The 23207-nt window shown below is 39.1% G+C and overlaps 1 protein-coding gene and 1 pseudogene across 9 annotated transcripts in view; one reads left to right on the top strand and one right to left on the bottom strand.

Moving 5' to 3' along the window:
• BRCA1 (BRCA1 DNA repair associated) overlaps positions 1 to 23207 on the top strand; it is a 59650-nt gene extending 36443 nt beyond the window's left edge. For 5 of the 8 annotated variants that reach the window (XM_082372840.1, XM_082372836.1, XM_082372839.1 and 2 more), the window contains 11 exons: positions 5210 to 5336; positions 6971 to 7158; positions 9122 to 9432; positions 11686 to 11773; positions 13974 to 14051; positions 14544 to 14584; positions 16810 to 16893; positions 18993 to 19047; positions 20590 to 20663; positions 21044 to 21104; positions 21971 to 23207. In XM_082372840.1, the coding sequence (XP_082228966.1) occupies positions 5210 to 5336; positions 6971 to 7158; positions 9122 to 9432; positions 11686 to 11773; positions 13974 to 14051; positions 14544 to 14584; positions 16810 to 16893; positions 18993 to 19047; positions 20590 to 20663; positions 21044 to 21104; positions 21971 to 22095 (1232 nt within the window). In that variant the 3' untranslated portion in view covers positions 22096 to 23207. The remainder of the gene's footprint in view (positions 1 to 5209; positions 5337 to 6970; positions 7159 to 9121; positions 9433 to 11685; positions 11774 to 13973; positions 14052 to 14543; positions 14585 to 16809; positions 16894 to 18992; positions 19048 to 20589; positions 20664 to 21043; positions 21105 to 21970) is intronic. The other 3 variants (XM_082372842.1, XM_082372841.1, XM_082372837.1) reach the window with 1 other exon arrangement.
• On the bottom strand, positions 4067 to 5186 carry LOC309618699 (NADH dehydrogenase [ubiquinone] 1 alpha subcomplex subunit 6 pseudogene; annotated as a pseudogene). Its single transcript has one exon. The product of its transcript is annotated as an NADH dehydrogenase [ubiquinone] 1 alpha subcomplex subunit 6 pseudogene (transcript).

Below are 23207 nucleotides of genomic sequence, written 5' to 3'. Positions count from 1 at the left end.
TGAGAAGCTAGGAACTCTGTTGCTATGGCAGTGGTTCAAAATGTATTTCCTTAAATGCATTCTTTGTAACTATCTTCATTTAGTTCATCTCCCAGATAATGTAGCCCCAAGTCTCGTCACCATCACAGTTCTCGTTGGTGCTTTCACCACCTCCAATCTAAAAACAGACTAGACTTTCAATTTTAATGCACCAGATGTAAAATGTTATTGTCTGGCTTTGAATATGTGTGTGAATCTACTATCTCATTTTTGTTTTGTGGGGGGGGGGAGTTTATTTTTTCCTGAAGATCTGTACACAAAATGTTTCTTTTCTTTTTTTTTTTTTAACATCTTTATTGGAGTATAATTGCTTTACAATGGTGTGTTAGTTTCTGCTTTATAACAAAGTGAATCAGTTATACATATACATATGTTCCCATATCTCTTCCCTCTTGCATCTCCCTCCCTCCCGCCCTCCCTATCCTACACCTCTAGGTGGTCACAAAGCACAGAGCTGATCTCCCTGTGCTATGCGGTTGCTTCCCACTAGCTATCTATTTTACGTTTGTTAGTGTATATATGTCCATGCGACTCTCTCTCTTTGTCACATCTTACCCTTCCCCCTCCCCATATCCTCAAGTCCATTCTCTAGTAGGTCTGTGTCTTTATTCCCATCTTGCCACTAAGTTCTTCATGACCTTTTTTTTTTTTTCCTTAGATTCCATATATATGTGTTAGCATACTGTATTTGTTTTTCTCTTTCTGACTTACTTCACTCTGTATGACAGACTCTAACTCCATCCACCTCACTACAAATAACTCCATTTCGTTTCTTTTTATGGCTGAGTAATATTCCATTGTATATATGTGCCACATCTTCTTTATCCATTCATCCGATGATGGACACTACAAAATGTTTCTTTGTGGCTTTTTTTTTTTCCTAAGTGCTATACTTTTATATATTCTATTTACTATGGATTTGAAAAACTCTGAAAATTTCTTCTGAATTTCTATATAAAACATTTTTTTTTACGAAAGAGCTTTTACTCTATCCTTTGTGGTAAACTTATTCATTGGTCTATTTTCTCATGAAATTATAACATCCTCAGAGTTTTGAGGTAGGTGGGTAAATGTTGAGAGGAGGGAGGAGAGGCTTATGAGAATTTCTCCATTTAAAAAAAAGTGTCCCCTCTCCCAACTCCACAGAGAGTGTCTGCCATGGCCACTTATATTTGTACAACTTGAATATGTTGTTCAAATTGCTCAAATGCTACTTCTCAAGGAGATCACCTATAACCACGGTATTTTTTATTGTAATTTTTGTTTCTGACTTTTCCAGCCCCACTTTACCCTGTTATACTGTTATGTTTTTTCATAGCCCTTATTAACCTTTTTTTTTTTTTTTAATTTATTTTTGGCTGCGTTGGGTCTTCGTTGCTGCGCTCCGGCTTTCTCTAGTTGTGGTGAGCGGGGGCTACTCTTCGTTGGGGTGCAGGCTGCACATTGCGATGGCTTCTCTTGTTGCAGAGCACAGGCTGTAGGCGCGCAGGCTTCAGCAGTTGCGGCTCGAGGGCTCTAGAACGCAGGCTCAGTAGTTGTGGCACATGGGCTTAGTTGCTCCGCAGCTTGTGGGATCTTCCCGGACCAGGGCTTGAACCTGTGTCCCCTGCATTGGCAGGCGGATTCTTAACCACTGCGCCACCAGGGAAGGCCCTTAACTTTTAACAATATCTAATTTGTTTTGCATGTTGTTTAGAGTTCCTCCTTACCTCCCACTAGAATGTAGGCTCCATGTGGGCAGAGAACCCTTACACCTGAGCCTGGAACACAGTAGGCGCTCAATAAATATTTTAATTCACATGATTAAAACTCTGAAGCCCACTCTAGAGTTACTGAAAGAAAATTTCTGGGTATGGATTCTGGAATTTTGTGGCTTTATTTCTGAAACATTTTGAGCATCAACTTAATAGCAGCTCAAGTTTTGTGCCTTTTTCCCTCTTAAATTGGTGTGAGTCTAACTGAAATTCAAGCAAACTTCTTAATCCTGGGAAAAGGAGTTTTGTTTACCTTCAGCTGTACTAAAATGACTTATTCTTTAAATAAATGTTTTATTTTTGAATAACTTTAGATTTACAGAAAAGCAGCAATGATAGTACAGAGAGTTCCTACAGGAACTCTACCCCTTACCTAGTTTCAGTTTCCCCTAATGTTGTCATCTTACATTACCATGGTACTTTTGTCAGAACGAAGAAACCAACATTGGCACATTACTAGTAATGAGCGAAACTCTAGACTTAATCAGATTTCACCAGTTTTTATTTTTTAAGTATCCGTATTCTTAATGATGATGACAGCTCCTTTTCCAGGATCTTTACATCAAATGTCCTGCCCTCAGCCTAGATCTGCCCTACTGTTTACCTAAGGGTCATTCCCAAGCCTGCATAATATTTTTGTGCAAACGTGTATTCTTACCCATTATGAATGATGTGTACCTCCCTCTGCAGGTAAAGCTATTTCATATCAGGCACTTTGTTTTTATTTTTGTTTTGTTTTTTTCCTCCTGAATTACCTGTCATTCATAAAGCAAACATTAGCATTTGTAACATCGTAGTCCATTACAGCTGAAATGATTTTCAGACACATCTGAGCTTTTCTGCCCTACAGTACGTTCATTCCTGAAAGCTTATAGTTTATCATTTCTCAATATCTCTTTCCACCTCTTCAATGTCTTTCTCTTTGATTCTTCCCAATACTTTTCAACAATGCTTATTAGCACCTAATAGGCAGTCAGTAAATTTATTAAATGTTTGGTCTGGCCCATATTCCCTACCCATGAAGAATATAACATATTAAGACCCACAGGTGAAGGAATGATTTCAGGGGGGACTACAGTACTGTTCCAGTACTTGGGCTCTGGATCACTGCATCTATGAAATAAGGATTAAGGAAAAAGAAGAGCAGAAAAGTTTTTCCCTGTATTTTTTAGGTACTGTTGAGTTATTGAATCCTAACTCAGGTTAGCTTATTTTCTTTGTAGCTTGGGCCCCATTGTAGTGAAAAGAGGAACTTGTATGTTAAATGTCCAGGTGATGGAACGACTTTTTAATGTCTGTTTTTGTGTCTGAGGCCTTTCCCTCCCCACCCTTTCACTTAAAAAAATAAAAAATAAAAAAGCCCTCTCCAGTAGTTCATTCTGTCACTTTGCTGTACACCAGAAACTAACACAACATTGTAAATCAACTATACTTCAATAGGTTTTTTTTTTTAATTAAAAAAAATAATTAATTCTGTTTGGTGTGATTCCTTAGACATTGCACATTACCTTTTATCAGTGATCACTTTGTATTTAGGGGGGAAATGATGCCTATATTAAAAAGTTTACATTCCAGTTGAAAGAAAAACCTGCTGGTTCATGGTTAGACCCTTCTTTGTTTCAGCACCTTACAGTAGCTCCAGGCAGGGTTCTTGTGTTCCTAGAAACTCACAGGTCCAGAAAAGAAGACTATAAAGGAAACTATAAATAATGTATTTGAGGATTAACTCAGGAAATCAATGATTATTTCCCCCCAGGCTACCCAGTGTCTTAAAAAAATAGTTTAATTAACACAGCCCTTTGTTTAAATTTTTCTGCCTTTATTTATGGATTTTGGCTTTTCTAATAAAAGCTCAAAATAAATTATAGTCATCAGTGACTTTGTAATGGATAGAAGACATTTGTAATTTTTAAGTATTTGTTTTTGCTTTTTAAATATTTCTGCCTTTAAGCCACTTCCTAGAAAGCAGTGGCACACTAATACATTTGGAGGAATTAATAAATAAAAAGGATGTACTAACGTGCCAGAACTTTGCCTTGGGTCTGTTCTGTGTTTTTTCCTTTCTTGTGCCAGTTCATCATTAGTTCCATGTATTACTTCCAGGTTCCTTATCAGTCAGCACCTTGTTTTTTTGTTTGTATTATTTTTTTGGTTTATTATTTTCTTAGTAATTGAAAATGTGAAGCAAAATGTCACTTCTTTTTTCTTTCTCATCTGACCCCTCCCTCGTTTCCACACACATGCAAAAACTCAAACCCCCATCCTATACAGTCTTCTTTTTTTTAATCATATATTGAGTTTATTTGTGCTCTAAAATATTTAAATATCAACATGCACCTTTCCATTGAGTGATTTCACGGGTTGTGCCCAACATAGAACTTGGACAGGAAATCCTTTGGCCTTGGTGCTTCTGTTTCATGGAAAAACCACATGACCTGTGTCCGCTGCTTCCACACTTTGTTTCTTCCAGTTCCATCTTTCCCTTAATGACCAGAAGATCAGCCACCCTGGGGTCTATGACGTGGGCATTCTTCATAAACATTTCTCGGACTTTATCCTGTCCCTGTTTCACAAAGATGTCTAGCTGGAATAAATGCACAGTGTTCGGCACCTCCCGATACCAGGCGCGGTGGAGCTCACGCAGCCTTTGCTTAGCCTCGTTCATGTCCCGATTGAAAATGGGCTTCACCGAGGTGCTGGCTGCAGCAGCAGCTGGGAGGCAGCCGCTCATCTTGCTATAAAGCCTTATACAGTCTTTGATGTGGAGGCAATATGGATGGAAAAGGGAGTGTGCTTTGTGCTTTCCAGTACTTTCTCTTCCCTATTGTCTGAGGTGATTTGAGTATAATTTAGTTTGCTGCAGAGATAAAAATTCATTTCCTATTCTTATGTCCTTATCATTCAGGGCCAAAAAGTATAAATATATTATTTTTTCAGCCTTGTCTCAGCTGGGTATCTTTATTTACCCAGTTTTAAAGTGTTCCTTTTATTGTTATTATTTTTTAGTCATTGAGTTCCATTTGGTGCTGTATCACTTGTGTTTATAGAATTCCGTCTGATATACCTGTTTAAAAACCAATCTGATTGGGACTTCCCTGGTGGTGCAGTGGTTAAGAATTCGCCTGCCAATGCAAGGGACACGGGTTCAAGCCCTGGTCTGGGAAGATCCCACATTCCGTGGAGCAACTAAGCCCGGGTGCCACAGCTACTCAGCCTGTGCCGCAACTAGAGAAAGCCCGTGCACAGCAACAAAGACCCAACTCAGCCAAAAATAAATAAATTAATTAATTTTTAAAAAAACCAATTTGATTGTCACAGATTGCTGCTTTTGAAAAAAATTGATATTCTCACCTAAATTATCACCATCAGGACAAAGCAGTAAAGTAGATTTCTTTGTTTTCTCACTCCATTTAAAGCAGTATTAACTTCAGAGAAAAGTAGTGAATATCCTATAAGCCAGAATCCAGAAAGCCCTTCTGCTGACAAGTTTCAAGTATCTCCGGATTGTTCCACCAGTAAAAATAAAGAACCAGGAATGGAAAGGTAAGAAGTAATAAATGTCAAGTTTGGTAGCTAAGTAACACCTGTACTTACATTAAACTTTTAGTGTTAATTTTTTTTTTCACCATACTTTCCCTAGTTTTTGGCACACAGACATATCTAACCTCTCATTGCCCTAGGACACTTCTTTTGTTTAATCGTATGTAGGCTCTCTGGACCTGTACAAGGCATGAGCTACAACATGAGAAATGCACAGTAGATCTGTCCCTTTTCAAGGTCAGAATAAAATACAGAACTAAAACCTCAACAGGCCTGGAGGCTGATGGTAGACTTCTCCAAGGCCGCCCTTGCCCTAATTGAAGTTTTTGCCTTCCTAGAAAAAGTTTAGCTATTGATTTACCCCAGTAAATATTCAGAATATCTTCCAGGGATGTTGTTCACATCACTATTGATATAAGACTATGCAACACTTCATAGTTTTAAAAATACTTTATCTACTTCTTCATTTGATCTTTATAAAAACACAGTGAAAGTAAAAGGACAAGTTCTGGACTATTATTCCAAATTGATAGTTCAGGATAGAGTCTCAGAACTGATAGAGTCACACATCTCATGACTCTAGAAAGGAAAAGGAATTCATATTTATCGAGTTTCTACCAAGTGTATGTATATTTTCACTTATCTCTCTGGGAATAGTGACAAGTTGTCAATAATCTAATCACACCATCTTTTCCAAGCGTCTTGGATTGGACTGAGGATATATTTTTGAGGCTGCGATAATGGCCTGGTGGCTGTGATAGAGAATGGAAAGATTTGACCTCCATAGGTCCTAAACCCATGATTAGAGGTAATGACCTCATTGCTGTGCTTTAACCAATTGAGCTAACCACCTGTTTAATATTCAGATGAAATATTCCTCTTCCTCCTCCCCCACCCCAGTATACCCTATAGAGACTTCTATTAAAAAACCTACACATTGATTGAACTTCCTCTACTAGACTGCTTGAGGAACAGTTCAGGTCTTGCTCATCTTTAATCCATGGAGCCTAGCTTTAGTGCCTGACTCATACTAAATACCCAATAATTGTTTGAATCAGTTATCTGATCTCTGAGGTCCTTTAAATCTGTTGATAAGTATCTTATTCAGCAAAGTTCTAAACACCTGAAAGAGTAGAGGAATTACTGTGTGCATATGCTTTTCTAACAATATATTATAGCTGGCTTTTATTTTTAGAATGACTTTGGACATTGAAAAGGTAGGAGGTAGGGATGATTGTATGAATTCTGCTAAAATTGGGTAGAAAGAATGTAGCAATGTCAAAATTAATCAACTTATTTTCATGAGAGAGCTGATTTCGCATACATTCATTTGAAATAGTGTATAGAATTTGAGTGAGTGGCAGTGGATAATTTGGTGAAATTTGCTGACATGGTTTTAAACAGCTAGGAGATATACTGCCTCAGACCAGACCCTAAGGAGAGATGTTATATGTCAGCCCTGACATGTGGCAGACATCGTGAATCCAGACTCCTAGCCATCTCTCGTGTTCCCTCTTGCTAGTCATTCCCGATCTCTGACAGTGAGCTCTTTCACTTATGCCTTGGCTGCCTGAGAAGTATGATTAGTCCTTTCACAAGCTACAGTGATGGTTTTCTCCTTTCATCCTTTTTTCTAGGTCTTCCCCTTCTAAATCGCAGTTGTCAGATAATAGGTGGTATATGCACAGCCACTCAAGAAGTCTTCAGAACAGAAACTGCCCACCTCAAAAGGAGCTTGAGGTTGTTGATGTGGAGGAGCAACAGCTGACTGAGTCTGAGGCCCAAGATTTAACGGAGCAGTCTTATTTGCCAAGACAAGATCTAGGTAATATTTCATCTGCTCTGATGGAAAAAACACTTTTATTTTACTCCGAGTCTTAACCTAAAGATATTCTGATGAATCAGCTTTCAAATGTGGTAGTCTATCATGAATGCATCTGTTATACTTAAACCCATTAGAAAAATAGCTTGAATGTTAATCCAAGTTGAACATTATTGCCGCTGTTAATCAGTCTATATTGGTTTAACTCTAACAGTTTTGAGGATGGGAGAGTCTTGGTGCTCTCTAAATATTTTACTTCAACTGTTAGATAAGAGTTCTAGGGCCCTAGGGTAAAGTTTTAGGCTTGTCCTTTATTGAAAAATGAGTCAGATCTCTAAAGTAAGCTCTTGTTTTATGAATTAATGAATATAAATTGCTATATATTTTATACCTTATAAATCACTGTAACTGAATGGTGTGTTTTATGGCTTGTAAATCAAGGCTTTAATCAGTAAAGAAAGTTTTAAATTAATCCTGAAAAACACATTATCATAAAAGGTGCTCTTAGACATCTAAATGTTTTTGGCCATGTTCACGAGGGTCATTTTAGGAATCTCATACATTCTACTTAGATATGCTTACTTGCTGATGGAGTGACATTTTCTGAAATGTTTCAGGGATGGTCTGTTTTTAATTTGGTAATGATATCTGATGATTTATTAAGTGAAAAAGTTAATGATATCATCATGGATGAAGAAACAAAAATCATTTTGATTGTATTTAGTCAACTATTTGTATTTGGTATTCTTTTTTAAAGTTTCAGTGATATAGGAAGTGCCAAAATATTCACAAGCAGCCCAAAGATTAAAGTATACATTTGAGTATAACTGAATCACTTTGCTGTTCACCTGAAACTAACACATCGTTGTAAATCAACTATACTCCAATATAAAATAAAAATTTTTTAAAGAAGTATACATTTGAATCAAAACCATCCCCTAAGAACTAAACTGATAAATGACAGAAATTATAGAAAGCAGGCTTTCTTATAATATTGCATTTAATATCTAAGATGCAAACATATTTCATGTTAAAACTGAAATAGGGTAGCATCTTAAAAATCAGTGGTACCTTTTTTTAATTTTATTTTTAATTGTGGTAAAAAAACATAAAATTTACCTCAACCATTTTTAAGAGCTCAGTAATGTTAAGTATACTCCCATTATTGTGCAGTAGATCTCTAAAATTTGTTCATCCTGTAAAACTGAAATTCTGTACCCATTAAATAGCAACTCCCCATTTCCCCCTCCCCCTATCCCCTGGGAGTCAGCATTCTACTTTCTAAGAGTTTAGATACTCTAGATAACTCATGTAAGTGGAATCATGCAGTATTTGTCCTTTTGTGACTGACTTTTTTCATATAGCATACTGTCCTCAAGGTTCATCCATGTTTGTAGCTTTTTTAAAACCACTGTGTGTGTAGATAGATATAGATATATACATATCTCACATTTTCTTCATCCATTTATCCAATGATAGACATTTGGGTTGCTTCCACCTCTTGGCTATTGTGAATAATGCTACAACAAACATGAGTGTGTGCATTTCTCCATTTTATTGTAATTAAATGTAATAGGTGAAGAGTAGTTCATTGGAATGGATGTGGCATAATTTATTTAATCTCATTGTACATTTAGTTTGTTTCTAAAACCTTACTGTTATAAACAATGTTGCAGTGAACATTCCTATGACTGCACTTTTACAGACCTCTTTTATGTTCTTAGGATACATTTCTAAAACTAGAATTGTTGACTGCAAGTATAAACACACAAGGCTGTTGCTACATAATGCCAAATTTCCTTTAGAAAAGTTAAGCTGCTTTGCACATCTACCAACAGTGTTATTAATGTACCCATTTTTCTCTTAACCTAACTTAATCTGTCTTTTTAGCTCTTAGCAGAGACTAGATGTTATAATTCAAAACTCACTGTCATATAGATTAAATTTCTTTCCTCATTCCTTTCAGAGGGAACCCCTTACCTGGAATCTGGAATCAGCCTCTTCTCTGATGACCCTGAGTCTGATCCCTCTGAAGACAGAGCCCCAGAGCCAGCTCATGTTTGCAGCATGCCACCCTCAGCCTCTGCACTGAAATTACCCCAATTTCAAGTAGAAGAATCTGCCAGGAGTCCAGCTGCTGCTCATACTACTAATACTGCAGGGTATAATGTGAGGGAAGAAAGTGTGAGCAGAGAGAAGCCAGAGTTGATATCTTCAACACAAAGAGGCAACAAAAGAATTTCTATGGTGGCATCAGGCTTGACCCCAGAAGAATTTGTGAGTGTATCCATATGTATTTCCCTAATGACTGAGCCTTCATTAACATACCGCAATGGCTTTAAATGGGTACTAGCTGTGAATAACCTATAGGAAGAAACCTGGCAAACAAGCTCATTACTGTGTAATTTAATTTCCATTACTAATTTCTGAAAACTTATACCTAGATAAAGCTATAGCATGGATTATTTTGTGTGTATTTAGTAAAGGAAATAATTATTAAATATTAGCAGAAAGGTTATGGTTTTGAGTATAATACAGAGCTTTTTTATTTTAATTTTCTTTCTATCTAAAAAAGCAAGGAGGTATAACTCTACTCCCCAGAAGGCATCTTTTACCCACCTTTGTTCACATCTGAGTGAGCTTACCAGCATGATTAACTAAATTTAAACTGGTTCCAAGTACATGGCCAAATAGTGGCATTTCTCCAGTGTTGATTTATCTTTATCCTGGCTTGTAACACTGTTATCCAATAGCTTGCCCTGTCAGTTCTACCCTACAATAACCCATCCCTGTTAGGATTTTGACATCTCCTGCTAGAAACAGGAATTGTTTTGTACTGTGGAAAAATACCCATTAAAATATTAAGACCACTGAAACTTTGTTTCTACTTGGATTGAGCATAGATTTCAGACATCATAGGAAATTTATCTCCCCTTAATTAATCACCATTAATTAATCATTAATTGAGTGAAGATTTCTTTAAAACCATGATAACACACCAGAGTATCAAAAAGATTCAATAGTGGATGCTATTTATTGCACACTGAGAAATGATTCAGTCATTCTTAAGTATCTTTCTTAATATATCCTTCCTGGAATAGGAACCATTTCTCATCCTAGCTTCTCTATAGGTTAGCAGCTCAGCATGACCTCTGTGACCAGATGTGTTCCACTACTAGAAAGGCAAAGTAAGCTGTGTCTGCCCTAGTAGATACAATGAATAAATAAATTCTCATCAATAATGCCAGAATTCTCATCTCACAACCATGTGCCCAGACAGCTATTTGCTCTAAAAATTCATACCTATGTCTGTTTATATTGCTCTTGATCTTTTGCCAACACATCTAAAATTCCCATTTATTCACTGAAAATTAGCATTCCTTATTCCTTTGTTTTGTGAGATCAGCTTTTCTGAGAAGGCTAAAATGATCTAATCTTTCTTGCCATGGGCAATCCTGAACTGCAAATGAGACTCTAAGTGGCTTGGGTACATATTGTCTTTAAACAAGCAAAGAAGAAAACTTTTCAGCTCTATTCAGACTTGCCGAAGTGTGGTAAATTTATTATGAAAGCTGCTGACTGTATTACACATGATTAATTCCGAAGACCATATTAAGATGATCTTTTCAGCAGTTGCTCTTCTAACTGAACGCTGTTTCAAGGCTGGGATTTCAGCAATTAATCAGTTCAGAATTGCTAATGATCCTGGCAAAGGGCAGTGGCAGAAGGGGGAGGATGTCATTAGCTTCTCCAGCTTGCCTTTTTCAGTGCCCTGTGGCAGTATGGAGTGAGGCAGCATGAAAGAAAGACAGCCCACCCTCCATTGCAATCTTGTGCGGCACATAAATACTGGCGTGGGTGGTGATGGCTAGTAAATGATGGCCCTTGGTAAACAAAGTTATTTACCAAGCAGTAGCTGCTGATTATGTCAAATGTGTCTATAATGGATCTGGTTAATTTCTTTTACTGCCTATTGATTTTTTATTTGGTTGATAGATAATTGCTAGAAGGCTCTAGATTTCTTTTGTGAAGAATATGAGTCTCTTCCAATCCTTCTCCTTCAGAGGAATTGATAGTTTTTGTACTGACCTTTAGAAGCATCTTGACTTGAACGTTTTGAAACTGTCAGCAGGTTGAATCTAGTTCTTAAGCCACATATCTGAGCATAACTTTCTGTATAGGCAAGTTACCTCTCAGCTTATAAAGTGTAGGCTGATAAATCTAAACTATAGTATAGTAGGAAAGAAACTGTCTTAGGAAATCAAATGATATCTGTTATTAAAAGGAAAATTAATATTATTTTGAATCCTTGGTTATAATTCCATGTCTGTTAGCACAGACTATTTTAGAGTTTCTTCCTCTGATTTGTACATAATTTTTATTAAATTACTATTTATTTTGAAACTTCATATTAGAATAAAAAGGATGTACCTTTTGTGAGAAAAATGGAGGTTCAAAGCTTGGATAACTAATACTCAAGCTGTTTTCTAGATGTAATTTATTATAATGTAATATTTGATTTGGTTTCAGGTGCTTGTGCACAAGTTTGCCAGAAAACATCACATCACTTTAACTAATCTAATTACTGAAGAGACTACTCATGTCATTATGAAAACAGGTACACCAAGAGCCTTTACAGAATATGCTGTATCTGTTGCATAAAACTACATGAAGAAATGGGCGTGTTTGTTAAGCGTAGCGTGGGTGACCGTCTTCCAATAGTCAATCAGTTATTGCTTGATGAAAGAAAAATAATAGTTTTGCTATTTCCTGACCCCCTTTTATTTTGGGTTAAGATTGGAGAGTGGTGAGCCAGAACGATGAATCACTTCTCCTAGTCCACCCTGTCTGGACTACACTGTGTGAGGGCTTCCTGGGAAGGCAGAGCCTGAGTCCTGGAGGAACAAATGGGGCAAAGAGGGGAATGAGCAGAAGTGAGTCTTCACTCAAAATCTGGGTGGTTGGAAACCCTAGCTCCATGTCCTCACTCCACTCCAACACCTACTTTGAGTGTGGTTGAGAGTTTTACAGGAAACGAGTCCAGTTATCAGCTCTGAGATAGCCTAGCGTATGAAAAAGAAAAATGTGAAGGGAAAAATTCATTTGTCCTACACCTTCCCCTTTTTAAATCTTAAGTATGACTTGTGTGATGACAAGGGAGACCTCGGAGGCTTTTAGTTGACTGTAAGCTAAATCTGAGTAAACATTTCAGGACTGCTAACAAAGCTCATTTGAAATTGGGCCTTATTGATACAAGCCTAATGCCCAGATCAAGTGAGGTGACGATCCCGACACCCCACCCCACCCCCACTGGAGCGAACACCTGGAAGGTGTGTGCTCTGTTTTGAGCACCATGCTTTCTTTTCATGCTGGTCCCTGACAACTGGAGAGTGTTTATCCAGAGGTAGATGAAGGAAATGGGGAAAAGGAATTCAAAGCAATGTCATTTGAAGGACAAATGAAGGAATGGGAAGACTTAAGGGAACAAGACAAGTGTCTTGAAATATCTGAAGAGCTGTTATCTGGAGGAGTTAGGCTCACTCATGGGCTCCAGAAAGCAAAGACTGGTGCCTATGGCACACAGAAGATGTAGATTGAAGCTCAACTCTCAAAACCTTCCTAACAAAATGGACTCTCTGGTCCTCTCCAGGGTGTTTCTGTTCATACAGCTGAAGGTTCTTGAGCATAGGGTCCAGACTCCTTGGCAGGGACATGCTGCCTTAGAACCTCTAAGAGCTTAGGTTTCTACTGTGTAAAGATCACACTACAGGGTCAGAGGATAATGCTCACAGGAATCCGATGCCAAAACAAGATACCATGAACTAAACTGTTTTAGAGATGAATGTCATTAAACTTGAATATATCTTAAGCTATGGGTTTGGATCAAGGCTGCTGATAGGTGAAAAGAAAACTTTAAAATGCAAATTAAATCTAAAGTAGCTTCAGTGTTTAAACTCAAAGGCAGTACATTTGCTACTTTTAAACTAAAAATGAGCTAAGATTTCTGAGTCTAAAGCATATTATTAAGTCAACCTTCACAACAGTTAAACAAAAAGCTTTAAAAATTGTGAAGAAAGAGAAAAGATTTTTTTAAATTTGTGAAGAATTCGGTTAGGGAGAATGCCTGTTGCTACTACTGGCAGATGGCCTACTGTGTTTAGGATATAGTTAAATACATTTCTCCTGTTTAAAACTAAGTGTTCTTTCCTGAGTTTGCTTAGTCCTTCAAACGGGCCTTTAAAACACTAAAAAATAAGCAGAAGTGATTCTTCAGCTACTGCTTTCTGAAATACGTTGAAAAGAGAAAAACTATGAAAATACTATATTTTTCTGCCTTGCAGGGGAATTAAGAATTGGGGGTTAGGATTCCCCAAGTAGAAGTTCTGGGGGTGAAAATTCATCACTTGCATTGACATTGCAAATTTAGGATTTCAACAATACTGTTTTCTTTTCCTTTCACATATCGTCATCCAGTAAAGTAGATCTTCCCCGTCCACGTGTATCAATACTACCAACATGGGTAATTCCTTGAGCACAATGACAGACATCTTTAGCTGGCCTTGGCATCTAGAAGATAGGGCAGGCATTTCCTGTGGTCTTAACTTCATATCAGCCTTCTCCAGACTTCCTAAGATCCACACCTGCTGGTTAGAATTAAGGGTGCTTCCAGCCTCTGAGTCTATCACCAGGGGTGTTGGAATCATCAATCCAGACTGATCTCAAGTAGCATAAGGAGCTGGGGCGCTTTAGCTTCTTATGGCAGCCCTTCCTGATTTTGTTTTCAACTTCTAATCCTTTGGATGTTTTCCATTCTGCAGATACTGAGTTTGTGTGTGAACGGACACTGAAATATTTTCTGGGAATTGCAGGAGGAAGATGGGTAGTTAGCTATTTTTGTAAGTACCATATAATTTCTCCCCTCCTCCCTTTAACACCTCAGAATTGCATTTTGACACCTAACATTTTAACACCTAAGATTTTTGCTGATGCTGAATCTGAATTACGAAAAGGTCTTTTGTGGTAACACTAAATTAGCTTTATCTTTAATGCATAGCTCTTTGTTCAGATAGCTGGTGATGTGGGGGAAAATATATTTCTTTTTATAACTAATAGGACCTAATCTGCTCCTGGTAATGTTAGCATATGAACTAGGGATTTATTTAATTGTAGGCAGAAATCCATGTGCAGCAGGCACTCTTATAATGTTTAAATTAAGCATCAACGGTGTCTCCAGAAGGAAATCTATTAAGGAGCTGTGGCTTTATAGAGAGAGGACCTCTATTCAGTGTTATTTCTCCCACACTCTTATGTGAATCACTTCACCATCTACCTCCATGAAAGGAGGTCTTCTGCTCTTGTGTGACCTGTCTTTTCTGTGATCTCTTTAGGGGTGACCCAGTCTATTAAAGAAAGAAGGATGCTGGATGAGGTAGGTACTCTGTTTTACAAACTAATCGGAAAGACTTGGTGCCATTGAGTCATACTGAGTCACGAAAATTTATCTGCTTCCTGCCTTGCACTACTTTCTGAAGATTTTCCTTGATGATGTGGATCATCAAGAGTTATGCGAGCAGGGACTTCCCGGGTGGTCCAGTGGTTAAGAATCTGCCTTCCAGTGCAGGGGACGCAGGTTTGATCCCTCATTGGGGAACTAAGATCCCACATGCGGTGGGGCAACTAAGCCTGTGTGCCGCAACTAGTGAACCTGAGCGCCACAACTAGGGAGAAACAGGCCCACCTAAATCTTACATGCATACACCTTTGTAGAAAACTCTTTCACAGTTGAAAAGAATCCTTCATATTAATATGCAAATGTATCTGTTTAGAAATCCGATTCCTTCAAAGAGATTTTACTCTGATACTGAGAACAGTGAGAGGTAAATAAGATAGAGCGTAGGAGGAGGAATAATTTTAGAACAGCCATCTTAGAGCTGCTGGTGACAACAGATCAGGCAAAATAAAATTAGCGAAAGCAGTTTTAAACTATTATGCACTATTCAGCATATTCATAATTAATTAATTGATGTTTCTGTTGGTTTTAACTTTCATTCAGTGACTTATATTATTGGGAGCCTACTATGTGCTGGGCACCAGGGATACAGCAGTAAATAAGACTGATAGGTCCCTGCTGTGGTGGGATTCATGTTCTGTGGAGGGGAGATGCATAATAAATAAAGATGTGTTTAAAATACCAATAAACACTATGAAGAAATATACAGAACAACAGACTGGCGGTTGACTGGGGACAGAGGTTGACTATTTAGGTAAGGAGACCCAAGAAGGCTTTCTGAAAAGCTTGAGCTGAGACCTAAAAGACAAGAAAGAATCGGCCTTGGAAAATGTAGGGAACAAATGTTATAGGCAGAATAGCAAGCATAAAGGTCTTAAGATGGGAATGAGCTTGGTTTATTAAAGAAAAACAAGCCAGTATAACTGGAGAGTTGTAATTGGTGAATCATATGTAGGCAGCAGAGGTTAGACAAGGGGTTGGAGAAGGTTATAGACAAGGGCCAGATCAGGTAGGATTTGGTGTAAGTCGTGGTAAGGAATCTGAATTTTATTCCTAGGGTAATGAGACCTGGAGATGGTAAGAAGAGTTTGGTTTGAGATGTTTGGAAGATAGGACTTACTAATAGGTTAAATTGGAAGATGAGTTAAAGACAGGAATTGGGGTAACGCTTAGATTTTTGGCCTGAACAATGAAGTGGATGTTAGTGATGTTAATTAGATAAGGAAGACATGGGGGAGGAGCATCCTGGGAGGCTGGGGAGCAGGAGGCAGGAGTAGAATCAAGAGCTCTGTTTTAGATGCATGGATTTAGGGATTTATATGAGACCTCCGGGTAGAGAGGTTAGTAGGCACAGGGGTACAATCAGGACTATAAATTTGAGGGTCATCTTCAAATAGATGACATGTTTATCACTAGACTCTTCTCACTTACGTGATTAGGAAATATTAAGAGAGCTCTTTCACCTAATAACAACCTGTGGTTATACCCATGACTTTATTATTCTTCATAATTCTCTTGGCAACAGATGTGGTCTCCCCTGCAACCTGAGTTTCAGTAAGAATTGTTTCCAAGCATTCTTCCCCAGAATTCTCCCCAAACCTCTTACCTCCCTAAATCCTATTATTCTTTATTCTCCCAGCCTTGACCAGTCTAAAGAGTGATTATGAAAAGCCTCTTACTTTCTTCAGTGTATTAAATGTATATTTTATTATATTGGTTTCATTAACTGTAAATCTCTCAATGGAAATCTGAGAAGCCCTTATTTCTTTAGATGGTAATACACATTGATTTAAGAGATCAGGAATTCTCCAGTTATCTTTATAACAGCACAGTATTAGCAGTTTAAATACTAAGTGAATGTTCTGAGAGGAGACAGATGTTGAAAATTAAAATACATTAAGTCCCAGTGAGGTGAAAAGCCAATTGTTAGTTTCTGCCCGCAAAGATTTGCTTCAGTGAATTGATTTCAGCAGCTGAGATGCTGGTCATTTCATGCCGTCCACCAGAAAAGATGATTTTGGGGGAGGTAGGGTTCAAATTGCCTGGCAATATTTGATTCCTTAAATATGACATATCTCCTCGATTTCCATTGAAGGAGGCTTCTCTTTCTCTGACCCCTGTGGTTTGGGCTTGGTTTCTTTCAGCATGATTTTGAAGTCAGAGGCGATGTTGTCAATGGAAGAAACCATCAAGGCCCAAAGCGAGCAAGAGAATCCCAGGACAGGAAGGTAAAGCCCTCCTCCCCCATGTTGGCAAAAAACCTACCCACCCCTCTGCATTCCTGCCCACTTCGTGGAGATGGTCTCACTCATCTTGTAAGGGGCCTTACAAGATGGCCTCTTACACTGCTAGAATACCAAGTAGGTGCATTCATATAGGTTTTTTTTAGTTCTTCCAGCCCAACAAAGTAAATAAGTACAGTCATTCCTCAGTACCCTTGGGGGATTGGTACCAGGACCCCCTGCAGATACCAAAATCCAAGGATGCTCAGGTCCCTTTTATAAAATGGTATAGCATTTGAATGTAACATCCTCCCATATACTTTAAATCAACTCTAGATTACTTCTAAGACCTAGTACAGTATAAATGCTATGTAAATAGTTGCCAAAAAGCAGATTCAAGTTTTGCTTTTTGGAACTTTCTGGAAGAAAATTTTTTTTTTCAAATATTTTCCATTGGCAGTTTTTTTTTTCCAAATATTTTCCACTGGCAGTTTAGTTGAATCTGCGGATGTGGAACTTGTTGGATACAGTAGGCCAGTGGGCCAACTCTATTATCCGATTTATGAATGAGGGAGCTTAGAGGTTTAGAGAAGTTATATAATTTGGGTTTCATTCTAGGGTGCAAATCTTAGCTGATAAATGGCAGAGCTGGGATTTGAGACAGATGTGAATCTAAAACCTTTGCTCTTTCTACTTCACGGTGGTGTCTTTCTCTACAGCAGTGTTGTAAGTGCTGTGAGGTGATGTACCCAGGCTGTCTGTGGAAGCACAGAAGAGAAAGTGATTGATAATCAATAGCTGACATCTGTGTAATATTCATTATATCCAGGGACTGCTCCAAACACTCGACCCTATCTTAACTAATTAACAATTTTACAGCAACCCTGGGAAGCGTGTACTATAATTATGCCTATTTTATAGATGAGAAAATTAAGGCTCAAAGAGGTTGAGTAAATTGCCCGAGCTCACACAGCTAGTTGTGAACCCAACTAGAAGCTGAACCCAACTAGAACTAGTCTGCCTCCAGAATCTGAGCTCTTAATGACAATACCATAGTTTCCTGGCACATTATAGAAGTTTTCACACAGGAGAAAAATTGATTATTCTAACAACTTTACAAATGAAAGACTAGAGGCCCAGGAAGATTCAGTGACTTTCTTCCCAGATCATACTGTAGCAGATGATGTAGCCATCTACATTTATTTTATGTGTACCTGTGTAGCAGGTACACATAAAATAAACATAGACCTCTCTGCCAGTTAGGGTCAGGGTTAGTATTGATGTATATATCAAATCTGGATAAACATCAAACTTCAGCTGATAGTTTGAATCTCTTGCCATCCAAGCCTTTTATTAAACGTAAAGGAGGACCAATTTTTTTCTTCTTGTCTCTAACGAGAAGTAAAATTACCTGCAGAGGTCATCAGGGAAGAGCCTGGACCTGATTGGTGGCAAGGTGGGATGCCCAGCCCTTGAATGACAAAGAATGACTACAGAGTAGATCAAATACATACACACATGAAAAAAAGTCTAAAATCCATCAGTGTTTTGGACATTGGGCTGATTGTCTCTGGGAAGTAGCAGCAGAAATTATCAGGTGGTAAAGAAAAGGAACGTTCTTATGATATCGCTTATATGTAGAATCGTAAAAAAAAGGGGGGGGGAGTACAAATGAACTTATTTACAAAACAGAAGTAGTCACAGATGTAGAAAACAAACTTATGGTTACCAGGGGGTAAGTCGGGGGAAGGATAAATTGGGAAATTGGGACTGACATATACACACTACTATATATAAAATAGACAACTAATAAGAACCTGCTGTATAGCCCAGGGAACTCTACTCAATACTCTGTAATGGCCTATATGGGAAAAGAATCTTAAAAAAGAGTGGATATATGTAAATGTATAACTGATTTGCTTTGCTGTACACCTGAAACTAACACAACACTGTAAATCAACTATAATCCAATAAAAATTTTTAAATTTTTTTAAAAAAAGGAAAGTTCTTCATTTTTGAGTCTCTATATTGCTTTTTATAAAAACCCATATCTTTTATAACTAATGTTTCTTTTTCTCCACCCCTCTGTCCCTCTCTTCTCCCAGATCTTCAAGGGCTTAGAAATCTGTTGCTATGGACCCTTTACCAATATGCCCACAGGTAAGAGACTGGGAGAACTGCCGAATCCAGCACCAGCCTTTCCCCTACGTCATCATCTTAATGGGGGTTCCCTCATATGGGTGAGATATTCCAGAGGTTATTCTATTTCTCTACCACTCATCAGACAAAACTGCACCAAAATATTAGCCCATGGCAAAAAAACTAGCCCTGTGCCCCTTCTCAAGAGCTAGAAGGCAGTGAAGAGTTAGGATCTAGGACACAATATGTTCTGTGCTCAGTGGGATAGAGCTGCTCTTACTGCCCTTTGGTCTAAGAAAGGGGGGAAATAATAAGTTAGAGAGAAGATACCTTTTGGGTTTGTAAATGTCAAGAAAGAATTCTGCTTCTCCTAAACCATCTTCATTTGATACAGAGATGAAAGCACAACAGCTGCATAAGCCCTGTGGGCCTGGGGCCCCACATAGGCCCAGAGCAGAGGAAGACTCTTGATGAACATTTTCTAATTAAATTTGACACTGAATGTGATGTTATGTTGAGGAGTGCTATGTGGCTCAGCTCGGAAGTTGTGAGGCGCTGAGGCCCTGGGGTGTGTCTAGATTTGGTTCGTTCTTTTCCAAACAAAGGCTACCCACCTTTGCCTCTGTACCCACTTCTGCCCCCAGGATCAGGTCCTCTTACTCCCCCGAAGTCTGGTCAGGGACAGATGAGTGGCAGCAAGAGAACCTGGCAAAGTAATTTTGCTTCTGTCTTCTTTATTGGTTATTGATTGGGTGTTCATAAAATTTCCAAGTGCCACTCAAAGCTTTCTCAGGGTTTTTGTACTTTGGTATAATGAAAACGAGGGTCTCTAGCAGCTATCATTTTGGCGGTGAGTTAACTGACCTCGGTTCACTCAGCCAAACAGGAGCACCTCAGCAATCCTCAGAAATGGGCTGATGGTAAAGAGAACCCAGAGGTGACCAAGAGCCACCCAGTGGTCAGTTCTGCTTTTCCAGGTCCAAGTGGAACATCTCTAAGATCTCTTCTGATTTTTTCAAGTGATTTGATTCCAGCTCAGCATATAGCCTTTCCCCACTGATGGGCTGAGTCTCTGTCCAGGATGACTTGTATTTTTTCTTGACTGAATCAATTATCTTCCCATCTCTTGACATTTACAGTAATTACCACCAAGTATGGTGCTGTCAGTGGCTGTGATTATCAATTACCAACACAGAATTAGGCAAGGAAGGAGGGATGGCGGGTAGGTATTTTTTCAGAGTGTCTTAGCCAGCAGTTCAGCAAATTAATGGAAATGAGATCCTTGATTTTTTTTTTCTTTCTTTCCAAGTGTTTCCTTTGACTTTCAGACCTTATCTACCAAGTGGCCTTATGGGGACTGATAACCAAAGTAGGTAGCATATCCGTAGCAAATTGACTTAGAATTTGTAGTTTAAGGCCTTTCCGTCCCTTTGGAGCAGAGAAACAGGGACTGTCCCACTGAGAAGTCTTGCTGTAAGCCTTCATCCAGAGGAGTGTGGGGAAGGGAGCCCAGTTAAATATGTAGATCACTGTGGTGATTTTAGGTCTAAATGTTTTATTTAGATCAACTAGAGCGGATGGTGCATCTGTGTGGGGCTTCTGTGGTGAAGGAGCCCTCATCATTCACCCTCAGCCAGGTAAGTGTTTGGTGCCCTGTCGGGGGAGGACACAATATTCTGTCCTGAGGTTAAGCAAGGCAGCACCTTTCAGTCCCTATGAAACCCCCAGTGTAGTCTTAGAAGCCTCACTTCACCCTGACCCTTCTCTGACCACGTACCTGTGCCAGAAGACTCCATCTGTAAGGGAAAAGTAAGGACTTGAGAGCTACAAGTATTAAACAGACCCAGGGAAGGCTCTTTCCCTCTGACCCTTCCTTTTTGACATGTGCCCTTCCCCCTCCTTTGTGTGGTTGCCCCCAGAGTAGTCTGCTTCAGCAAACTATCAAGAAATGGTGAAGTGACTGTCACAAAAGTCCTGCTCTGATACCCTCAATGCTGTTTCCTTTCTGGGGGTGCAGGGTACTCAACCAATTGTGGTCATGCAGCCGGATGCCTGGACAGAGGGCGGTGGCTTCCATGGTGAGTCTTGCTGTAAGCCTTCATCCAGAGGAGTATGGGGTAGAGGGCCCAGGTTAAGTGTGCAGATTACTGTGGTGATTTTAGGTCTAAATGTCCTGTTTAGATCAACTGGAGTGGATGGTGCACCTGTGTGGGGCTCCGGAAGGCCATAGGCATGTACCTGCATCATATGGGGTGGGAAGAGTTTGATTCAACACAGGTCACCCAGTGCTTGATTAACATAGTTCTCAGCACATTCTAGGTGCTCAGTAAATACTTGTTGAATGAACGAATGAATGGCTAAAATGTCCTTTTAAAACTTTTTTGTTGTTTGCTTATTTTGCATTATAAAAGTAGTGCATGAACTGTTTCCACTGGGGTGGGGGGGTGCTTAAATATGAAAATTAATCACATAAAATATAAATGAGCACAAACACAACAAAATAATCCCAGCAATCCCACCACTTGGAGATGATCACCAGAAAATTCTTCCAGGCCTGGCTGTGTACGTATGTACACACATATATTTTATACAAATGTGATCATGCTCATCATACTGTTTTGCTTTTTCACTTAAGATATGGCAAACATGTTTCCACATCATTAAATTGCAATGCTGTTTTGCTCTCTCTGGTGACTTTTCCTTTAACAGATTGGAGCTTATGTTAATAAAGTTGCCAGAAGCTGTAGGCTTTCACCAGCAGTCAGTCCTCAGGCTTTTGAGTAAGGTTCTATGTCCTGAAGCACTGCTGAAGATCAGTGATATTGCTCCTGCCTAAGTCACTCTTAAGAACTCATCCAACCAGTTGCCCTGAGTAGATTGACTAGAGTCTGGTCTGGGGAAATGTGAATTGACACTAATCTCTGCCTGTGTTCTCTGTCCCCAGTCATCGGGCAGATGTGTGAAGCACCTGTGGTGACCCGAGAGTGGGTATTGGACAGCGTAGCCCTCTACCAGTGCCAGGAGCTGGACACCTACCTGATACCCCAGGTCCCCCAGAGCTGCTGCTGATTCCAGCCAGCCATGTATATAGGGGATAGAGCCAGTCTCTGCAGGACCTCAGGAATGAGCTTAAGAAATGACCTTTTTCCAGGCCCAGGGAAAGGCTTCTTCAGTCCTTCCACAGCCCCGATTCCTAAATATTTTATGTACATCAGCCTGAAAAGAACTTCTGGCTCTGCAAGGGTCCCTTAAAGATTTTCTGCTTCAAGTCTCCCTTTGAAATCTGCCATGAGCACAAAATTGTGGTAATTTTTCACCTGAAAAGAATTTAAAACCATTTAAACCCCACCAATTGAGCAAGATGCTGATTCATTATTTATCAGCCTTATTCCTCGTCCTGGGGCTGTCGGCTTCGAGCTGGAGGCACAGAGTGGTTGGTCTCAGGAGAATAGCTGGTTTCCCTAAATTTGTTTCTCAAAACCCTTGTGTTCTTAAAGTCCAGGAGTCAGATCCTTCAATGGAAGGTGAGTACTTGGGGATCTGTGCCGTGACTTAAAATCAGAACAGTCCTTGGACAGCTCTCAAGTGTTGGAGTGGAGCATTGGGGAGGAAATCCAGAGGCGGTAATGGATATAATATGAAATTTGAGGGTTAATTAGATGAGAGGGGAGTCTTGCTGACCCTGATCTCCAAAAGTCTGGGCTATAGTTGCTGGGTTTCTAAAGAATTTCTTAGCACTGATGTGCTCTGAAACAGCAGAATCTTTTCAAGAACTCTGGTGTCCAAAGGGAATCTTCTGATTCCCCATTAGTGACAAATAAAATGTTTATTGTTGTAGTTCTGATATATAACCCATTCCTCTTGAAATATAAGATCTCTGATATGAATATTTCATGTCTGTAAGATGACGGATCCCACCAGGAAAGAAGCTGTTTGCTTTCCTTGAGGTAATTTTTTTCCCTTTGCTCCCTATTGCTGAACTGTACAGATTCATAAATAATTTTGTTTGCTGAAGGAAGAGAAAGTGTTTTTCATAAACTCATTATCCAGGACTGTTTATAGCTGTTGGAAGGACTAGGTCTTCCTTAGCCCCCCAGTGTGTGCGGGCAGTAAAGACTTGATTGTACAAAATATGTTTTGTAAATGTGCTTTTCACCTGCAAATAAACTTGGTAGCAAACA

Source organism: Balaenoptera borealis (genome assembly GCF_965194805.1).
Source record: "Balaenoptera borealis genome assembly, chromosome: 20".
Lineage (NCBI taxonomy): Eukaryota > Metazoa > Chordata > Mammalia > Artiodactyla > Balaenopteridae > Balaenoptera > Balaenoptera borealis.
Note: the sequence above shows the minus strand (reverse complement) of the source record. Positions and strands in the feature narration are given on the sequence as shown.